Source organism: Sinocyclocheilus rhinocerous, unplaced genomic scaffold (genome assembly GCF_001515625.1).
Source record: "Sinocyclocheilus rhinocerous isolate Xijiao unplaced genomic scaffold, SAMN03320098_v1.1 scaffold395, whole genome shotgun sequence".
NCBI classification, from domain to species: Eukaryota; Metazoa; Chordata; class Actinopteri; order Cypriniformes; family Cyprinidae; genus Sinocyclocheilus; species Sinocyclocheilus rhinocerous.
Window position 1 is genome coordinate 3,487,980 of NW_015660890.1, and position 20,772 is coordinate 3,508,751.

Genomic DNA, 20,772 nt, shown 5'->3' on the forward strand with positions numbered 1-20,772 from the left:
AAAAAAAAAAAAAAAAACCCCATGGCAATGATCCAGTCCATTCTGAAACAATATCATTTCATATGGCAATGAAATCATTCAGCTGATTTGCATGCTCAATGTCTGCCAAATAACCTTAGAGCTCTAAAAAAAAATAAGAACAAAACAAAATGTCAGATGCAATCAGCTGCCCAGCTAAACCAAAGTAATACCATATCAGGCTGCAGGTTTTAAAAATAATCGTCTAGTATTAACTTCGTATCTAGCAAAATTTTATGACCAGTGGTTAAGTTCACTTAGCAAGGTTTCTGCAGGTTTTGTGAAGGGAAATTTAAGACTTTTAAAAACATTTTTACACCAGTAAAGAAAACGTAAGGAATAAACGAAATACAACTGAAGAAAATCCAAGGGAAAAAAATTAATTAATAAAAATTAAGTATCTGCCAATAGGGCCAGAAATGACATTTTCAAATGGAAGTTTTTTTTCTTTCTTTTTCACCCAGTTGACAGATATTTGTTCTTGTTTTAAGCATAAACACACTTATTTATTTTTTTACATTTCTCAGAAAACAAGACTTTATTTGAATCTCAAATACTTTTATCTTGATTTAAACATGTTTAGGTATTTGTACTTGAAAACAAGACAAAATACTGAGGAAGATTTTTTTTTTTTCAGTGCATGCAACATTTTATGCCAAAACTTTATGAAATTAAGAATTTCTGCTCTGATTTAAGGCCTTAATTTGTGGAAGGGGTAATTAAGACTTTTTAAGACCCACAGAAACCCTGACTTTATTTATTCACTCAAGAAAATGTTATGAATCACCTACTTGGAAAACTGGATTGCAAGGTTTTAGTCAGATTTACCACATGGTTTCTCCAAGTAAAACAACCAAATGCACAAAGGTTCTGTAAATATTAACATTTATTTGAGTGTACAATTTGAATAATTCTTTTTCAACCTCATTTCAAAGGTTTCAAGTCTCAATGCAAAGCAACCCTGGTTGAACAAAGGATAAAAACTGGAAAACATATTTGAATTGCTCTATAACACTGTTAAAAACAGTGAAAGTATATGATCCGACCCACTGCGGATCATCAGGCGAGCCAGAGCCGCTCTTTTTGAATTAGTATAGCATCACAGTGCTTTATTAGTAAAACATTGAGAATGTACGAAACGTCCATTTCAGGATTTTTTTTTTCAATGGCACACATGAACATTAAATTTTGAAGTATGACCAACAGGGGGAAAAAAACAACAACAAAAAAACAAGTGCCCATGAAATTTGTTGTAATGCCAGTAAAATGCAAACTAGCATATGCAAATAGGTTATTTCTAATAACTGTAGTGTTTCTCACATCTAATGTTAAGGAGAGTCCTGACAGTAGCTATAGCACACAATGTGTAAACATAACCGCCGTATTGCGCCGTTTCCCCACTTTTTTCTTTTTGATTCGTGCAAAAATAGAAAGCGACTCAAACTCGGAGCAAATTTACAAATTAGCAATGGGGCTAAATATGGTTTTTAAGAAAATAACAGCGCTAAACTATGTTCTGAATAAGAAAAGGTAAGAGAAAAGTATGAAAATAGTGTTCTTGCTTTGAGTCACCATATCAACATTTTAAGACTCGCTCATCTTGTTCTTTAGAGTCGATGTTCATTTAAAGAATGACAAAGAAAAAAACTAAACAAAAGACCCCAAAACATTCAACTCTACAATTCAAGACAACTTGATGTAAAATTGCACGTGAATCCAGGAGAGGGAAATAAAACCTTTACATGAGATGCATGACAAACCTTTACAGATTAAATGAGGTATTGCACAGATTAATACAAAAAAAGCATGAAGGCAACAAAAATGTACACAAATCGGTCATCCATTTACATTACAATTTTATAAGATTTAGCATATCTAGAGCAATGTAGTGCCTTAATTCTTTTGGGCAGCCCTGGTCATCAGTCATCCCACTCATCTTCATCCTCAAAATCTTCTGCGTCATCATCATCATCATCTTCATCTACAAAACCACGGATTGAATGTTAAGTTTTCTGCTTTTTAATCAAGTAAGACGTCTATTACAAGTCTAAATGACTGTAATTGTCATAAAGCTCAGGTCGGCACATACCTGAAGAATGGATCGCTTTGCTCCTCTTCTGCATCACCTCCATCAGCGCCCCCACGATCCCAGATGAGGGGGCAGAAGTGGGCGGAGCCGAGTCTGTAGTGTCCGGTACCTGAAAATGTCACATGATCAGAATGGCTTTATTCACCTGCATGCCATGCAGTTCTCATGATGGACGGGGGTAAAAAACAATGACCAAAATCAAGAGTTATTTTCAGTATAGAACTATTGTACTAAGAGATGGTAATATTGCTACACAAAAATAAATTAAATTGAATAAGTAATGGAAATGCATGTCACTGATTCATTGCCAAGACAAGTACCAGCTAATATTTAAGCTTAAAATCTCCGGTATTTGTCTTGTCAATGAATAGAATTGCTAAAATAATAAAAATTCGAAAATGTAAGGAAGAGAACATGCACTAATCATTTATTTATTTTTATTAATTTTATTTTTAACTTTCACTATATTTTATAATTTTCTTAGATAATTTCCATAATTCAGTTATTTCTAGTTACTAGACTAGTGTTCAAAAGTTTGGGGTCAGTAGATTATTTAAAAAAATGTCTCTTCTGTTCACCAAGGCTGCATTTGTTTGATTACAAATACAGTAAAAATTGTAATATTGTGAAATATTATTACAATTTAAAATAACTTTTATTTTAAAAAATACTTTAAAATTCAGCAAATTCAGCTGAATTATCAGCATCATTACTCCAGGCTTCAGTCACATGATCCTTCAGAAATCTAATATGAGGATTTGCTGCTCAAGAAACATTTCTTAAGAAATAATATTCTTATCAAAGTTTGAAGAGGTGAACACAAGTTGTGTTGCTTAATATTTTTGTCAAAACTAAAATTGTGAACTGTGAAAACATTTATTCAAAATTAGAATCTTTTGTAGCATTTTTAGTCTTTACTGTTACTTTTGATCAATTTCATGCATAAAAGTATTCATAAAAATAAAAAAAAAACCTTACTGACCCCAAACTTTTAAACAGTAGTGTTCATACATACATACATAAATAAAATGTATGGACAACTGTGTCAGGAACTGTTTGATTTAGGTATTTGTATTCATATGATATGATGATTATGCATCACAAAAATATTTCCCCTCCCAAATATTTTGCAAACATTTTCCGTCATTTCTCATTGGTTTAAAAATAAAAGCACTGTACTTACGTTTTTAAGCTGAATGCCCTGTCGTATTTGGTCTAATAGTGCGCCACGGCCACCGCCACCGCCACCGGACACAGGCGGTTTGTTGTTTTGGTCCACTTTCTTCAGCTGCGCCCCTTCTCGAATTTGGTTCAGGAGTGCAGATTTACCCCCCGGCGCCTCCCCTAAATCCCCGTCCGGTAGCGGAGGAGGTGCGGGAGGAGGGGGTCCCGGAGGAGGCGGCGGCGGTGGTGCTCCGCCCATTGAAGGGGGAGGAGGAGGGGCCGGCGGAGACAGGGAGGCAGGCTGGGGTGGAGGAGGTGGCGGGGGAGCCGACCCGGTCCCTCTGCTGGGGGGAGGAGGTGGAGGTGCGCCTATACCTGGTCGGGATGGAGGAGGTGGAGGAGGAGCGGAGGTGGGCACTCTTGATGGCGGCGGTGGAGGCGGCGCTCCTCGGCCTCTGGAAGGAGGTGGGGGAGGAGGAGCGGAGTTGTGATTATTTAAAATAGAAACACTGTGAATTGAAATAGAAATATTGTGTAACATTATAAATGTCTTTACTGTCACTTAGGGATGTAACGGTATGAAAATTTCTTATCACGATTAGAGTGACCAAAATGATCACAGTTACCAGTATTATCACGGTATCATTAAAATGTGCTGGAGATGTTAAAAAAGTACCGACACATACGATTATAGATTGTGTTGGTACGATTATTGTCTGAGGAATAATCACAGTTTCACGATTATGACGGTTATTATGCATTTTTTCATTTCACAAAATTATTAATGTATAAAATCACATGGACACTCTTTAGATAATAAAGTGTTATTTATTGCTGCCTTTAGAAAGAGAAATAACACAGTAACCAATAATACAGCACAAATGACACCCTGGTCATTCTTGGTGTACCCAAAATGGTCCCACACTATCGACTTCAGGCATTTCCCTGGTGGAAATAAAGGATCGCTGTTTGGTTCGTCTGTCATAGTTCATCTAGTGTGTGTAGTAGCCTCCGTGTCTCTGATAAGCACAGCATTTTAAGCTGGTGCACCGCTAGTGTAACTTTGTTTCCGTTCTGTGCAACAGAAACACTCGGTGTAGCGGAGGCTTTACGATTAATTAACCGTGACATTTTAAAGTGTTCATGTTCGGCAAATAAATATGTATATATCCGAACGTTGATGTTCGGATTTTAAATGACAACTTGACTGACAACAGTTTAATAGCATGTTGAAATATCTAACTGAATGTAAATATAAGTCTCTGTAAATCCACTCGCTGACAGCAGGAGGCGCTTATGGAAAAACTGAATTACAGCTGTTTCCTGTAATCTCCGTGGACAAAGCAGTATTGCGATTAAGAACACTTCCTTTAGGTATTACATGGAGCGAAGATGAAAACAAAATGCCATCGAATCGTTTCTGTTTTATCATGATTTATCGTCAAACCGGTAATCGTTACATCCCTACTGTCACTTTTGGTCAATTTAATGCGTCCTTAATCAAAAATATGAATTTCTTAAAGAAAAAAAAAGCTAAGAAAATGACTCTTATTTGTTTACTTGTATTACAGTTACTTGTTTGTACTTGTGTTAAAGTGATACATTTTTGCCATATTGCCCGCCCAAACAATGAATTAAATTATCCGATTAAACATCCGATATCCTGGTCTAACAACTCACTAATGCAGGCAATCACTTCAAAGTCAAACCCAACTTAGAGATAAGTTTCACTCCAGGGTTCTTGAATTCGTCACAAGATGGAGAAAGCAGCTGTAGCAGCTTCACGTAGGATGCATTGTGTTCATTCACAGCTGAACTTATTCCAGCAAACCAGTGCTAATACAAATACTGACTCTGAATAAGTTAGACTGGGAAAATCTCAGACATTAGAGATGTTCTTCAAACATCTGACCAGAGCTGGAGTGTTGATCTTGTAAATTGACTTCTGCAATAAAGTGGCTTATTTTTATTTATTTATTTTTTTAATTCAGCCTGTCTTAAACGAATAGGGATCAGTGTGGATCTGAGAATTTGGAGGTCTAGTTTTGAAGTGTTTAAGGTCTTAACGCCAACTCTGGTTTGGAATTGAGGTGCTACAAATATGATCTATAAAGATACACACAACATCAGCCCACAGCAGACTTTTAGTACTGGATGCAAGGCTTCTGATTGGGCCACTGCAGTTCCCATTTAATAGGCACAAAACTGATCGTTTGTTCATTTTATCACTGCAGACTCATGCAAAATGGGGAAAGAAACCTACCACAATACCTCGGGGGTCCTGAAGGACAAATTATTTAAACATTACTTCATTATAGTACAACATAAGATAAGGTTTGCTTAGATAAGTTCTAATAATTTGAGCTTTCAAACACCCAATAATTGTACGCAAACTCTTGGACTCACCTTGTCGTCGTAGTTCATTTTTGACAGCCTCTACTCCTCCTCTCTTCTCAATGAATTCGTAGATGTCTTTAGACGTCTCTTTGTCTTTGAGCTGGGCCTCAGAAATGCCACACATGTCAAACAGGTTCTTTAGCTCTGGGTCCAAATTATTCAGCTGAGAAAAGACAAACCAAAGTCAACAAATGAGAGGACAGAATCTGAATACAAATCAAATAAAAATTAGAATTAACTTCTGCTGCTTGTGTCGCAGTATTCCTCATTTGTAATTTGCCATGCTTTTGTAGATCACTATATTATATTAACTATGGACATACACAAGTTTGGGGTCATTTATCAAAAATATTTTTTTTTAGATAAATGAATACGTCAATTCAAAAGGGATGCATTAAATTGATCGAAAGTGACAGTGAAGACATTTATAATGTTACATAAGAGTTCTATTTAAAATAAATGCTGTTCTTTTAAAAGGTTTACACAAAAATATGAAGCAGCACAACTGTTTTCAACATTAATAATAATAAAAAAAGGTTTCTTTAGCAGCAAATCAGCTTATCAGAATGATTTCTGAAGGATCATGTGACACTGAAGACTGGAGTAATGATGCAATGAAAATTCAACTTTGCATCACAGAAATAAATTACATTTTATAATATATTCAAATGGAAAGATGATATTTTAAATTGTAATAATATTACTCAATATTACTGTTTTTACTGTATTTTTTATAAAATAAAATGCATCCTTGGTGAGCAGAAGAGACTTTTAAAAACATTTAAACTCTAAATGACCCAACCCTTTTGAGCAATAGTGTATTCCAGTGTATACCCAGAAATAACCAAATATATTTTTTAAATCACTGAAAATCGAATACATTTCCAATACAAATGTTCTTGTGCTAAATAAATGTCACTCAGTTTGCTCATTTATTATATAATGCAATGAGATTCAGACATCTTTTAAACATAACATTTAAGACTTTTGGTGGCCACAATATTTCAGAATATACTTAAACCGCAGAAACAGATGAATGTGCCGCATAGCATTGGGCTTAATAATTCTTTCCTCTGATAATGAAAAATTGCTCCTGCAGACAGTCTACCAGAAAAATCACACTGTAACCCCCAATAAATCCCCTTTATGTAATCTCTCATTCAGGGGAGTTCAAATTAAAAACTGGAGCCACAGATCCAATACACACTCCCAGCGCAACGCCTGAAATATGATCCTTGATTTTTGGGAGAATGATTGTTTTGGATTACAAAGATACAGCCCCTCCAATAACACTGTGTAAGAGATGACTTGCAATTGTGAATCATATCCTGATGTGACCTCTGAACCAGAAAATGACGAAAACATGTAAATAAATGTGCTTTAAGAGGACATGCATTAAATGTAAACATGCAGTGGCAAAAATACTCACATCAAAGCCTGTGTTGGGATCCCAGCCGACATGCCCTACGTGCCTGGAAAAACAAAAAGACATTTTAATAAAGAAATATGAACCAAACGGCACAGAAACTGTAAATGCATTAAGCAAATAAAGATAAAACTGAGATTAAAGTACATCAATAGACATGTTCAGGTTTAAGGAAGTCTCATCTGACTTTAACATGATTCCTGGAATACCACGGCCAGATTATCCACGTCTGGGATACATTACATGAGATTAAAAACAAGTGTCCATCTGACTATACTTTGCATCACAACACACTAAGTGAACTTCCAGGAATCTAACAGGAACTATGATTTGATAAAGCAGCTTTAGTGTTCAGTGCACAAGGAAGTGTATGCGGTACCTGGTCAAAGCCAACGATTCTAGAAAGGGAAACGTGAAACCAAGTTGGTCTGAACATAAAAGCGAACTCACCGGAAATTGCTTGGGGTGCCGATTTCAGATTTGGATAATTTCTTCTTCTTGTTTTTGCCTTTGCCTTTGTCTTTTCTGTTGAAGTTGCTGTGGAGGTTAAAGTTGTTCATTTGAGTGTTATTTTGATAACGCTGGTTGTTGATTTCAGGGTTCTTTATGTCCACCGTTGCCATTAGAAGTGTTGGTCCTGAAGGTCCTGATGGTCCTGAAACAGTCACAATCAAATTCATTTAATAAATTATGCATTAATTGATATGATAAAAAATTTGGAAGCTTGTTTCTGACATGGTATAAAAAAAAAAAGTCTCAGTTCTATATTTTTTCAAATTTTTTCAAATTTTGACTTATTCTCACAGTTCTGAGCAATTATGATTTTTTTCCCCCTCTGAAGTTTATATCTCCAAATTCTTGCAATTTTGAGGAGAAAATTTCAAATTGAGATATAACTCGCAATTGCAAAGAAAAAAATCTCTGAATTCTGAGATGTAAACACTGAATTAGCAAACAAAACCTCAGAATTGATGTAAACTCAAAATTAGTAGAATAAAAGTCACTTGCGAGATTTAAACTCAGAATTTGTAGAAGAAAAAAAAACTTAGATTTAAACTCATAATTTGTAGAAAAAAAGTCAGAATTGCGAGATTTAAACTCTGAATTCGTAGGAAAAAAAGATTTACAGAAGAAAAACAGCAGAATTGGGAAATGTAAACTTAGAATTCAGAGAAAAAAGTAATCGGAGTTCTGAGTTTATATATTAGTGCAAATTGTGAGATAAAAATTTGCAATTGTTTTTAAATGGTTTTATTCCATGGCAGAGACAGGCTTCCATAATCAAGCACTTTTGAAATGAACACTAACTTTCTTAAATGCACTGAACACAAGAAACTGCATTAGGACTAAACCGGCCAATAAAGCACCTCGTCCAACCATTTCAAAGTCTTCAGAGAAACTTCACGAAGCATCTCAGGTCACAACCTACCTGCGTCCTCGCGCTCGACACTGTAAGCGGGCGAGAGTAAAAACGACGGGCTACAGCGTCCGCTAATGTCTCCACCCCCTAAACCCACGTTCAGGAGGATTTTACCCATCACCACACAGGTGCGCTCGCTGTGCCTGTTAGCCGCGATCTGTAGGTTAGCCGCGGGGTCTGAGAACGGACCGTACAGCTCGTCCTGCGGGAGTACGAGGCACTGCAGGGGAGCCAGGCAACCTCCCAAATCCGAAGCCCCATCAAGTATCTCATCAGTCGGCGCGGACAAAAAGGTGGTGCAGAACATCATCTCTGAACACATGTGAATGCCCACGCCGCAGGTCTGATCAGGCTTTTCTCTGCCAGCATTTGAAGGCTGCAGCCAGCCATAAAGTCCCGCCTCTTTTTAATCCCAACAAATTATACACCACCACTGGATTTTACATAACCGTTAAAGCCAGCAATAAACTGCCGCAAATCTCCTGGGTTCTTCTAAGCACGGTGTGATAAGGACACGCTATAATTCAACACCAATGAGAAACCCTCCACGCAGACAGGGGGGGCTAATCACCTGAGCCGGATGACAGTACCAGGTGACTGTAAGTGGCACAAAATTATGAGAAGGAAAACCGCTGACCAACTAGTACATTCACATAACCAGCAGAAAAAATCCTCTCAGATTAACTAAAGGTCTAATATTTATATTGTTGCTCATCCACAGACATCAAACGGATGTCAGGTGGTCACGTATACCTGAATCACCTACACAGTCCCTCAATGATCCACTTTTGGGTGTTAACAGCACCAGCACCACCCAAAATAGTCTTGTTTTGTTTAAAAAGCAGACATTTGAAGTCAAAATATATTTGTAAATAAATCCCAAATCCGAAGCCCCATCAAGTATCTCATCAGTCGGCGCGGACAAAAAGGTGGTGCAGAACATCATCTCTGAACACATGTGAATGCCCACGCCGCAGGTCTGATCAGGCTTTTCTCTGCCAGCATTTGAAGGCTGCAGCCAGCCATAAAGTCCCGCCTCTTTTTAATCCCAACAAATTATACACCACCACTGGATTTTACATAACCGTTAAAGCCAGCAATAAACTGCCGCAAATCTCCTGGGTTCTTCTAAGCACGGTGTGATAAGGACACGCTATAATTCAACACCAATGAGAAACCCTCCACGCAGACAGGGGGGGCTAATCACCTGAGCCGGATGACAGTACCAGGTGACTGTAAGTGGCACAAAATTATGAGAAGGAAAACCGCTGACCAACTAGTACATTCACATAACCAGCAGAAAAAATCCTCTCAGATTAACTAAAGGTCTAATATTTATATTGTTGCTCATCCACAGACATCAAACGGATGTCAGGTGGTCACGTATACCTGAATCACCTACACAGTCCCTCAATGATCCACTTTTGGGTGTTAACAGCACCAGCACCACCCAAAATAGTCTTGTTTTGTTTAAAAAGCAGACATTTGAAGTCAAAATATATTTGTAAATAAATGTATATGGCTGATTTGGTGAAACCTCATGTTACTTCAAAGCTTCAGCATTGCTCGTCTATAGGATGGAAGTGACTCGGGAGCCAGATTTTCCCGGTATAGCTGGATTTTTGCCTTTGGGGTGGATGGTAAACCGGCTAAATGGACAGTTAACATGTTAGTTGGGTGGGTAGTTGACAGCCCCTTGGGGCCTTACAGTTAAAAGACCATCACCACTGTGAAGATCAAGTTTTGACAGCACATGAGGGGGATGGTGTGTATGTTTGGAAATTACATTTGCTACCATGTTTGCTTATATGCATTTAAAATTATGTGGTGAATTGCAGGAAAACTGTCAAGACATGCCCTAGTCATATTTCAGCCCATAGTAAAAAAATAAAATAAATAAAAAGTATGTAGAATAATAATAATAATAATAATTATTATTATTATTATTTTGTCATATACACACATACATATATATATATAGATATTGTATTGTGGCACTATGTTATAATAAACTAAACATTTGACAGTGAATAAAATACATTTTAGTTTTATCACATTTAAATTTAATTTTATATGTAATTTAATACATTTAATAAATGACATTTGTAAATATAAAATGTAGCTATACAGAATGGCAGAATTTTATTCAATTTAATTTTATAGTAATGAAAATTTTGGGCCAAACTGTGAATACAAAACTTTAATGACCTTAAAAATAGGCTTTTTTCCCTAGCAAAATATAATTTCCAATTTTGTTTCTTTTTGATTTAGCAAATTGTAACCTGGACATTTCTTTTGCAATCTGATTATTCAACATTTGTTCTGTATCAATAAACACATATCTTCAAATCATGTGGGGAGACATAAATACATTTTAACTGAAACTTTGTCAGTCATGTTTAAAGTTTAGTGTAGAAAGAATTAACATTTGTGTAATTCATTAGTAAACAACCTACCATTAGGTGGGTCACGTCTTTTTTCTGCAAGACAAAATAAAGATAACCATTACTACTAAATTCACCACTGCGCAATATAAAATGTGAGGTTTATTAGTGAAAGAGTAAGAAGGTGAGATCTGAGATCAATCTAGTGCTGTAGGAAAGATCAGAGTTGTTTGTTTATTATTAGTCGGAAATGTACGGGAAAAGACTCAAATGTACAATCCTCTCCTTGTCCTGGGATAAGTTGCCGAGTCAGCCGACACAAAGAGAGGAAGTGGTTAAAGAGCAGAGTTAATCAGAAGCAGACCTACACAATCAGACCCAGAGACATCAAAGAGCACGACGTGGCACAAACAGACCGAAGAAACTGTTTGAGGAAGAAAATCCTGGGAGAGTGGGATGTTAAAAAAAGAGTGACAGAAGAAGATAAAGAGGGAACGACTGAATCATGTCAGAAGAAAACCAGATGATGTTTTTCCAGCAGAATACATAGAGACACAGCTCTGTTATGAAGTGAAGGACAGAAACAAGCTGATATGCTGTTGTATTTACCGGTTTTCCTCCCTTTTCTATTCTGAAGTTCATTGGCAGCAGACTTGAATCGCCTGGCTTCCTCCTCACTGGCAAAATTGAGACCAATCTGGCACGTCTGAGGACAAACACACATTAAAGATGCTTTATATACACTCCAGACAGACAATAAGTCATAAATCAAAACATAGATGATTCAGAAGAGTTATTCAAACAGGAAAAAGCCTTGCACTGATGAACTTGAATCTTTCAAAATTAACACAAAATGGCATTTGCAACTTATTTTACTTTTTTAATGCATCACATTTTAGAGTAAAACAATATTGAATGAGAAAAAATGTTTACATTTACATTCTACAAAAGATTATGAAGACAAACTTTTTCGAGGATAAAGTGCATGGATGAATCGTGCATTATAAGACCAAAGCAAATGAATTCAATTTCATGTTTATGTTGATTTTAACTCTAACTTTATCAGTCTGTGTCCATGATGGCACATAAGCACAAGCCCTTAATGATGATGATGGCACATAAACACAAAGGGCATGTAGGCACAAGATCTGAATACTTACATCTCCAGCAAATGTGATAAAGTATGGCCTGGAGCAGTTTACTGAAAAGTTGCTGTAGAGCTCTTGATCAAACAATTGTCTTCCGTCCTGTCAAAGCAGAAAAAGAAACCGTTTACTTAACACTAAGAGAAACATGACTTCCATATGTGAAATTTTCTATTATTTTATTTTTATTAATATAGATTGTATTTATATAGTATTTAATTTATTCATAGAATGAATAAAATAAAAATAAATGAAAATAAATCATAAAGAATATATTTTATTTATATATTATTTAATTTATTCATAAAATAAAATAAAAAATTTTTTTTTAAATGTGCATGTGTCCATGATATATTATTTAAGTTATTCATAAAATAAATACAATTATTTGACCTATAACCAAATATAGTTTATTTATATTATTTATTAATTTTATGAACAAATTAAACAATATATGAATAACATATAAATGAATGTTTTAATGTTAAAGAATATATTTTATTTATATAATATAATATAATGTATATAAGATAATATACAAAAAATACACTGGAATATAAATAAAACTATATAAATAATAAACATTTTAATACTAAAGGATATATTTTATTTATATTTGTAACAAAATAAATAACAAAATATATTTGAATATAAATAAAATAATACATAAATAAAATATACATGAATATAACCGATATATTTTTTAATAAAAGTTCATGCTATTGTGCTAAACAATATGTCTGGCTCCAAATGAAAACAACCAAGCTCAATGAAAAGTGCGCAGATGTATCAAAAAAAGCATCTGAGTGTCTGTTGACTTACTTTCATATCAAGCACCCTGATAAAGTAAGATCTCTGAGAGTTGTCTTTCACCAGACAGGCCACCCCACAGCACTTCTTCACCCAGGACGAGTTTCTGTCTGCTCCATAGACCTGCACCACTGCTGAACACAAACTCTACACAAACAGAAAAGAAACGGCAGAATTAAAACAAATCTGTCAATCAAATTCCATTCTGCAGCTGCTTATGTAGGTCACATTAACCTACTGTGAAAACAGATGCTTAGGTATGATTTCAGAATGATTTAAAAAAAAAATAATAATACACCATTTAAAGAGTCATGATGCATGTCTAAAAACAAACATTGGTAATCTTTGCTTTATTAGTGCATGTGCCATAAAGTGGTCAATTTTAAAGAAACTGTGGCGTTCAACAGCTCTGGATATACGGCGGTCACTCTGTAGAGCAGTGCATTATCATAGCGCAGTGTCATTCACAGAGCAAACACCTCAGGACGGATGCGATGAGGACGACAGCGCTGCGCCTTTGACAGTCTCCTCACGAAGCTGCCGGTCACAACGCCAGTGAATGAGACGCTCTCTCAGATTAATCATGAGGAGCACGCCGCATTATGCACATTACGACCACAGTCGAACCTCTTGGCGAAAAGCACAGCTATATAATCATAGATAATTTTTTATATTACACAGAATGAGAGAATTAAATCCAGCATGCATATGTAATACAAAAAGGACCAAATTCTACAAAGTCTACAAGCAGGGGCGCCGCTATGGTTTTCCCATTAAAAAATGCGTTCCGGGCCCCCTCTCTCTCGCAGGGCCCTTGGAATCATCCTAACCTTCCCCTCCGTTACGGCACCCCTGTCTACAAGACATTTAGTACTAATATATATATATATATATATATTAATGAGTTCTTGATTGCAACATCAATAGCTTTACATTTTCTGAATGACATGCAAGTTATTAATAAAATAAAATAGATTATATTCAATAATTTTGAGAAAACATTGTGCAGAATTGTGAGATATAGGCTCAGAACTGCAAGAAATAAAAGTTAGTTGTTAAATAAAAAGTTGCAATTTTTTTAATGTAATAAAATAAGATAGAAAATAAAAAAGGTAATTACGACTTTTTATCTCGCAACTGTCTTTTTTTTCAGCATTGCAAGAAAAGTCTGAATTGTCTGATGTTAAAGGTGGGGTAAGCGATTTTCCAAAAATGCTTTAGAAAACTGATTCGGGCCGAATAGCAAAACAAACTTGTAGCCAATCAGCAGTAAGGGGCGTGTCTACTCATGATGTGGAGGAGAGAGAGTTCAGTGCACAGGACGGACATTAGCCGAGCCGAGCGACAGAAAGATAGAGATGGCGGATAAAAAACAAAAGAGGAAAATGTCTGCGGAACAAAGAAGGCTTAAGGCAATAAGGCAAGAAGTAGGACCCGTGAAAATATCGGATCAGCTTTCCAGCGCTGGAGAGAACTCAAGGAACGTAAGGCCTGCAAGCGGACGCCGAGGTTGCTTTGTTTCTTCTCGATAGGTGAGTAACACCGTGTCTTTTTGGGGTAGGGGCGTGTTTGTTTTGGTGATTTCAAATGTCAACATTGGCTACCAGAAATCACTTACCCCACTTTTAAGTAACTGCAACTTTCACTATTCGGACTTCTCAGAATTCTGAGTTTATATCTCACAATTCTGAGAAAAAGAGTCACAATTGGGAGATATAAATATATTATATTAGATATAATATATTAGATATAATATATAAATAGATATATTATTCTGTATAAAACTCAGAATTGTGAGAAAAATTGTGAGAAAGAGTTGCGTTTTATTTTTTATTGAATAAAAGTAATAAAAAAATAAAGGTAATTGCTTTCACAATTGTGACTTTTATTCTCAGAATTGTGAGAATTGTGAAACAAACTTAGAATTACGAAAAATAAAATCAGAATTGAGAGAAAAGTCGCAATGACCTTTTTAAAAAAAATTTTCATGTTGGAAATAAGCTTCCACATAGGGGTGTGCGATATTGGCAAAAAATAATATCTCTATATTTTCTGGGATTTTATGGATAACGATAATTAGACGATATTTTGCTGAGTGTGCATTTGCTTTATAAAGCCATTTTTTTTCTAAAAGTGTCCATTATCTTTTGAATACTGATATTTGAACTGGAAATATGGTGTCTAAAACGTAAGTCTCTTAATTAACTTCTTGTTTATTGAACTGTTGTAAAATATCTATATCACATTTGTAATAATTGTCATTTTTGGAGAAAAAAAACAGCACTCTTCGTGTGAAATTGATTAACTAGGCTATTTGAAGTGGTATAAATATATACATTTTCTGCCCCCGTTTTTTACAAAATACTCAATAATATGAAATCGCACATCGTTAAAACAACAATTACGATATTATCGCAGACGATATATATCGCACACCCCTACTTCCACAGAATAAAAAGGTCTGGATAGACACTAAAAAGCGTAAGTCAAAATCCTACTTTACACAATATGTCGCCTTTGAGGAAAAACAAGGATACACCCGAGTTGAAGCAACACATGCATCTAATTAAACGGCTGAGTTTACAAATCAACCGTCTGACCCGAGATGAACCAGCTGCGAGAAATCAGAACAAAAGTGCCAGTCAATATTGAGCGAAAAGCCACAAAGGACCATTAAAGTGACATGTGATGTAATCGCAAACTTTCGAGCAGCCACTTTTAAGTGAATAGCTGCAATATGCACGAAGACATCCTTGCCAAAGAGCCACTTTTCGGAATTAACGATCAGCATCCATTCTCAGGATGCAGGGCCAGATGATTTACTTAAGCGGAGAGCGGACAAGCAAAGCCAGACGGCCCTGCCAGGATCCCGGTCAGGAATGCAGCCACGCCACACGTCTGAACAACCCGCTGAAGCGCAGGCCTGCGAGTTACAGACACACTCAAAGCTTCCATTAACAACAAGATCAAAGCCAGAGGAGCAGGATCACACACACAGCGAGAGGGGCTTCTGCGCTCTCATTGGCTGAATGAAGCTGCCGTCTATTATCAGTTCATTTAAGTCATTACTCAAAGTCAGGCGCATCCATCCGAACCCGAGTGTGTGCGACGTTATCTTGCAGCTTATCGCTCATTATTAGCTGCAGCTAGTGGAAATTCGCCCTCTGGACGAAATCTGGTGACGTAATGTACATGTACTCATGCATGCACTCTTATGACATCAAAGAAAAGAGGCACTGTTTGCTGCGAATGCTGCTATTTTTTGAAAGAAATAATAACTACTTTTATTCAGCAAGGAGGTGTTAAATTGATCAAAAGTGACATTAAGGACATTTAAAATGTTACAAAAGATTTCTACTTCCAATAAATGCTGTTCTTTTGAACTTTCTTTTCATGAAACAATCTTGATAAAAAAATAGATCAGTTTCCACAAAAATATCAAGGAACATTAATAACATTCATAATAAGAAGAAATGCATCTTGAGCAGCAAATCAGCATATTAGAATGATTTCTGAAGGAACATGCAACAAGTAATGATGCTGAAAATTCAGCTTTGCATCACAGGAATAAATTACATTTTATAATACATTAAAACAGAAAAAAAGTGAATTTAGTTTGTAATACTTTTTCACAATATTACTGTTTTTAATCAAATAAATGCAGCCTTGGTGAGCAGAAGAGTTTCAAACACATTCATATCAAATTGAAAAATAATATATAAAACAAATGAAAAATTAAAGAAACAAGATTTTAATTATTAAATATATTTTAAATAACATTATATAACTACATAATTATACATAAATACTACATCAACTCCATAAATCACTACATAATTCCCACACATAAATTTGTATTGCTTTACATTTTACTATAACTCTGAAATGCAAAAAAAAAAAAAAAAAAAGTTTGATTAGTAGTACTACAATAATTAATAAATAATAAATTGTAACTGACTAAACAGATAAATTCATTCTAAATAAATAAATAGATTTTTATATAGCTGTCATTATACTTTAGGAAGGGGTTAATTATTTTTGCAACAAAAAAACCCTGATCTAAAATTTTTTTTTTAAAGACTTATTTTTGGAATTTTCACCTTTATTATGATAGGACAGATCAGAGCTGACAGGAAGCGAAGTGGGAGAGACATACCCTGATCTAAAATAAGTGCTAAAAAAATTAAGTAAACAGCAAAAAACAAAATATTACTTTGTAAATAGCACTATAAGTCAACTTCATGGGGAGAATTTTACAATTCTACAAACATATAAAATCATTATTTCGTCCATCAGCCACTCACTCTTATGATTCAGCACTGGACATCTGAAAACTCGCACAGTTGACCACTGCGAGGATAATATTAAGGGTCAAAGCTGAAGAATCTATGACCTTGCTATTATCAAACTCTATGCATTACACACTCAAGAAAGGGCTTTCTGGATATTTGCAGCTTTCCTCACAGTTCAAACAACCAAAAATGACAGAAACTCGGCCAGCAGGAACTACCTGAGAGGATGGACTGGTTCTCCAACCCCCACATTCACATGCAGGAGAACCACATATTGCCAGCAACAGCAGAAAATCACAGAGGCCCACCGGACCACATCCTCACGGTGGGCTGACCGAGCAATCCGGTTTAAAACTAACGCTGTGTTTCCAGTCGGTGTGTGTGAACTCCATGCAGCTAAAGCTCCCTAACTAGCAAACCCACTGGCAGGATACTAACAAGAAAAGGACAAGTTTCAAGTCACAAACTCATGGTTCTGTGATTCACAGCAGTTAAACTCAATCCTCAAAGAGATGTGGACAACACACCCACTTCTATCATGCCACAACACGCCGTTTGAATATAAAAAAAAAAAGACTTACAAAATAAATAAACATATGACAAGCAGCGTCATCAATCAACGCCGCCAGGAATGTGAGGCATTCAAGGACTCGTGTCATGCAAGAGAAACTATGAATTTTGGGCGACAAGTCCGGCAACTCAAACCGATGGACTACAGCTGGACTGAACGATGGACTACAGCTGGACTGAACATTACCCAGATAAAACCCCAGTCTAATTTGGGTATCAGCGTGTTACACAACAACAGCCCGAGGGAAATCTGATTACACTGATGATTAAACAAAACAATAAGGGAACGTGTCTGTAGTGCACTAAAAACTTGAGATCAAATGGTAACAATTACCTATCGCTGCATAATAATAAGGTGCAACTTATTATGAATAAGGGTCTTTAAGCATAAAAAAATATATAGTTTAATATAACATACTTTGTTATACATTATGTGTCCTCTTTATTTTTATTTTCATTATTTTTATTCATTCATTATTATTTTTAATAATTTCAAATACAATAAAATGTATTGTTACAATTTTACTTTTTTTTTTTTTTTTTTACTTTTTACTTATATTTTAATAAGTATACTTGTTTTATTTTTATATTTTTTTTCCCATTTATTTATTTATGCTTTATTTTTACATAAATATGTTCCGCTGAATGACCTTATTTCACACATTTTCACATGTTATTTTCACAAACGTTATTTGAAACATGACAGTAGACACTTTACTTGCATTTAATATGCTTTTATGTATATAAAATCACTTTTGTAAATTTTATTTGATGAAGACACCAAAATGGGACGTCTCATCTTTGACCCATAAACATATAAATCATCAGCGCTGATTATTTTGCCTAGTGTATAGTTATTTTGAAATTGTCTGTCAACCGAGGTTACCAAGATGGACATTTTGCCTAGAGTCAGTTCTAAAACGTACTAATATTATACAGTAAATATTGTGTAAAATTAGAGTAATGTGCATAAAATTGCACTATATATAAAAGCCATATCAGCCAATGTCCAATGACTTTTCCATTTGCTCCTCCCAATCTTGAACATTTGGTTACATTCCTGACAGTTTAACCAGACACACCAATGACAACAGTTTCCTCATAAGAATCTTAGTTATGAAAACCTGGTATATTATCATCGCACACATAGCGTAGGCTTGGAAATGTAAAGGTCAGTGTCTCGTATTGGAAACCAGGGCTATTTTCTGTGAATCCGAAACAGTTTGAGAAGGAGGAAGAGTTTTATAGGTGCTGTCAGGTGACGGGATTCATAAACGCAGGTCAATAAATCAAGCTGTGAGAGGAACATAAAGGCGTGTGACAATATGATTAAAACTCCTAAACAAGTTCACCTACCATGGTTATCTTTCATTAAATAAGATGAACTATTGATGCAAAGGCACACGACTCATTTATATGGTCTGGAACGTAAAAATGTATAGCTGTCATTATATTTTAGGACGGAGGTCATCATATTTGCTTCGAAAAGTGTCTCTCACACAAGCTCACCTGAAAATTTGAAAGCATTCTTGATAAAGAAACACCACAAACATTGTCAGACAGATGCGCGTGTTTGTCAACTGGATACAGTGTATGTCTATATTCTGTTAATGGATTATCCAAGTGTCACATTCCAGTGGAATCATTAGTAGCACTGTATCGAGTCGATAACATCCCACAGCATGATTGAACACTACCTGGCAAAGAAATCAAGCAAATGTTTGAGAACTTACGGTGCATTTCTTGCCCAGATGGTTTAAGAGCAATTCGTTTTCTTGCTGGGTGAGAAGAATGGAGCCAGCATTGCTCGCAGGCCTGCTGTTTGAAGGTGGACCGCTCATTTTAGACAATCCGATGGTGTGAACTTGTGATCAGGAAGTGTTAAACAGAAAATATGTGTTCATTGATCTCTGATCACCGCAGCTCGGATCCGGAGACTCTCATAATCAGACCTGTGTGTTTCGGTCGGTGGTGGGTTGAGAGAGGTCTTGTGTCCCAGAAATAAAACGCGATCCTCGTTTGGTTATCCAATGTCGTCTTGAGACTCTAAACTTTCATCTGAACTCCTGTGCACCGAGCTTTCGATCCAACATGGCAGTGCCACCGTTGCGCATGACAGTGAGACGCGGCGAATTTACAAATCCTACTACGGCGAAAGCGTAGCTTATGAATATTAATGACGCGCCGTGGCGTACGATAAGTAGCCGAAGCTGATTGGCTCAGGGCGGGCTTTGTTAGCGAGCGTTAGTAGTTTGGCGAATCGGAGAGTCGCGGGGAGTGGCTTATGAATATTGAATGAGTTACGTGACTAGACGCTCCGGGAAGGTTACCAGGCAACGTTAGCATGAGCTAAGAAATAACTATGAGCTAAGCCTTCGCTATAGTAGGATACAGGTCGCGTTTAGTTTACTCATAACGTAAAAAAAGTATTTTAAATGCTTTTAAAATTGATTATTAGAGAGCTGTAGCCTTATAAATCGCAATCAAGGAATATTTGAGAATGATAAAGCAGTTTCACAAAGGAATGCAGTGTGGGCGGAGTCATGACGTGGAGTCAAGTGGGTGATTTTTTTAATTGTAAGTAATTTTATAAAAAAAATTTAGCACTACAATAAGCAGCCTTGAAGCAAGCCTTCCTATACAAATAACAACAGTGCAGGAGGGAAAAAAAATAAAAGAAGAGGAAATAACCCATAACAATAAAGCCAAGCTTAATCAGAGGCCAGTTTGCACATGAAGTCCAAGCCAACAAAATGAACAATCAAAATAACAATTGTTCCTAATTAAAAAATAGCACTTGAACTTCTTTTTGGTCCTTGGACTCTTTAACACTGTCAGACTGTTTATTGGTGTAATCAGCAGTGCGTTACGTATGCCAAAATACAAAAGGTGGCTTCTGATTTGGGCCATATTAAACATTTAAAACAATAATGAAGCTGCATGCAAATTGACATGTTAATAAGCCATATGCACTGAGTCTGTGCTTTCAGCTTAAGTAATATATGTTGACGTCAGCAGGCTGTATGATGAGTGAATTCAATAATATACAGAAACTCC

The 20,772-nt window shown here is 35.9% G+C and overlaps 1 protein-coding gene across 1 annotated transcript; it reads right to left on the minus strand.

Annotated features, from left to right (window-relative positions):
* Positions 1 to 886: 886 nt before the first annotated feature.
* Positions 887 to 19,878, minus strand: LOC107725914 (neural Wiskott-Aldrich syndrome protein-like). The gene is made up of 12 exons (XM_016535329.1): positions 19,449 to 19,878; positions 12,866 to 13,000; positions 12,059 to 12,145; positions 11,508 to 11,604; positions 10,971 to 10,994; positions 7,545 to 7,749; positions 7,098 to 7,140; positions 5,678 to 5,831; positions 5,543 to 5,552; positions 3,291 to 3,780; positions 2,108 to 2,216; positions 887 to 1,999 (listed from the first exon to the last, which is right to left on the minus strand). The coding sequence occupies exons 1-12, from the start codon at positions 19,554 to 19,556 to the stop codon at positions 1,938 to 1,940; spliced, it is 1,524 nt and encodes a 507-aa protein (XP_016390815.1). The 5' UTR covers positions 19,557 to 19,878; the 3' UTR covers positions 887 to 1,937.
* Between the last annotated feature and the right edge of the window lie 894 nt (positions 19,879 to 20,772).

Bases quoted from the DNA above. Each gene is read 5' to 3' on its own strand.
- LOC107725914 (XM_016535329.1), bottom strand. From the start codon at position 19,556: ATGAGCGGTCCACCTTCAAACAGCAGGCCTGCGAGCAATGCTGGCTCC. The intron at 12,146-12,865 runs GTAAGTCAACAG...CTGCTTTGACAG, and splicing joins TCAGGGTGCTTGATATGAAA to GACGGAAGACAATTGTTTGA. The intron at 5,832-7,097 runs GTGAGTATTTTT...GTCTTTTCTCAG, and splicing joins ATCCCAACACAGGCTTTGAT to CTGAATAATTTGGACCCAGA.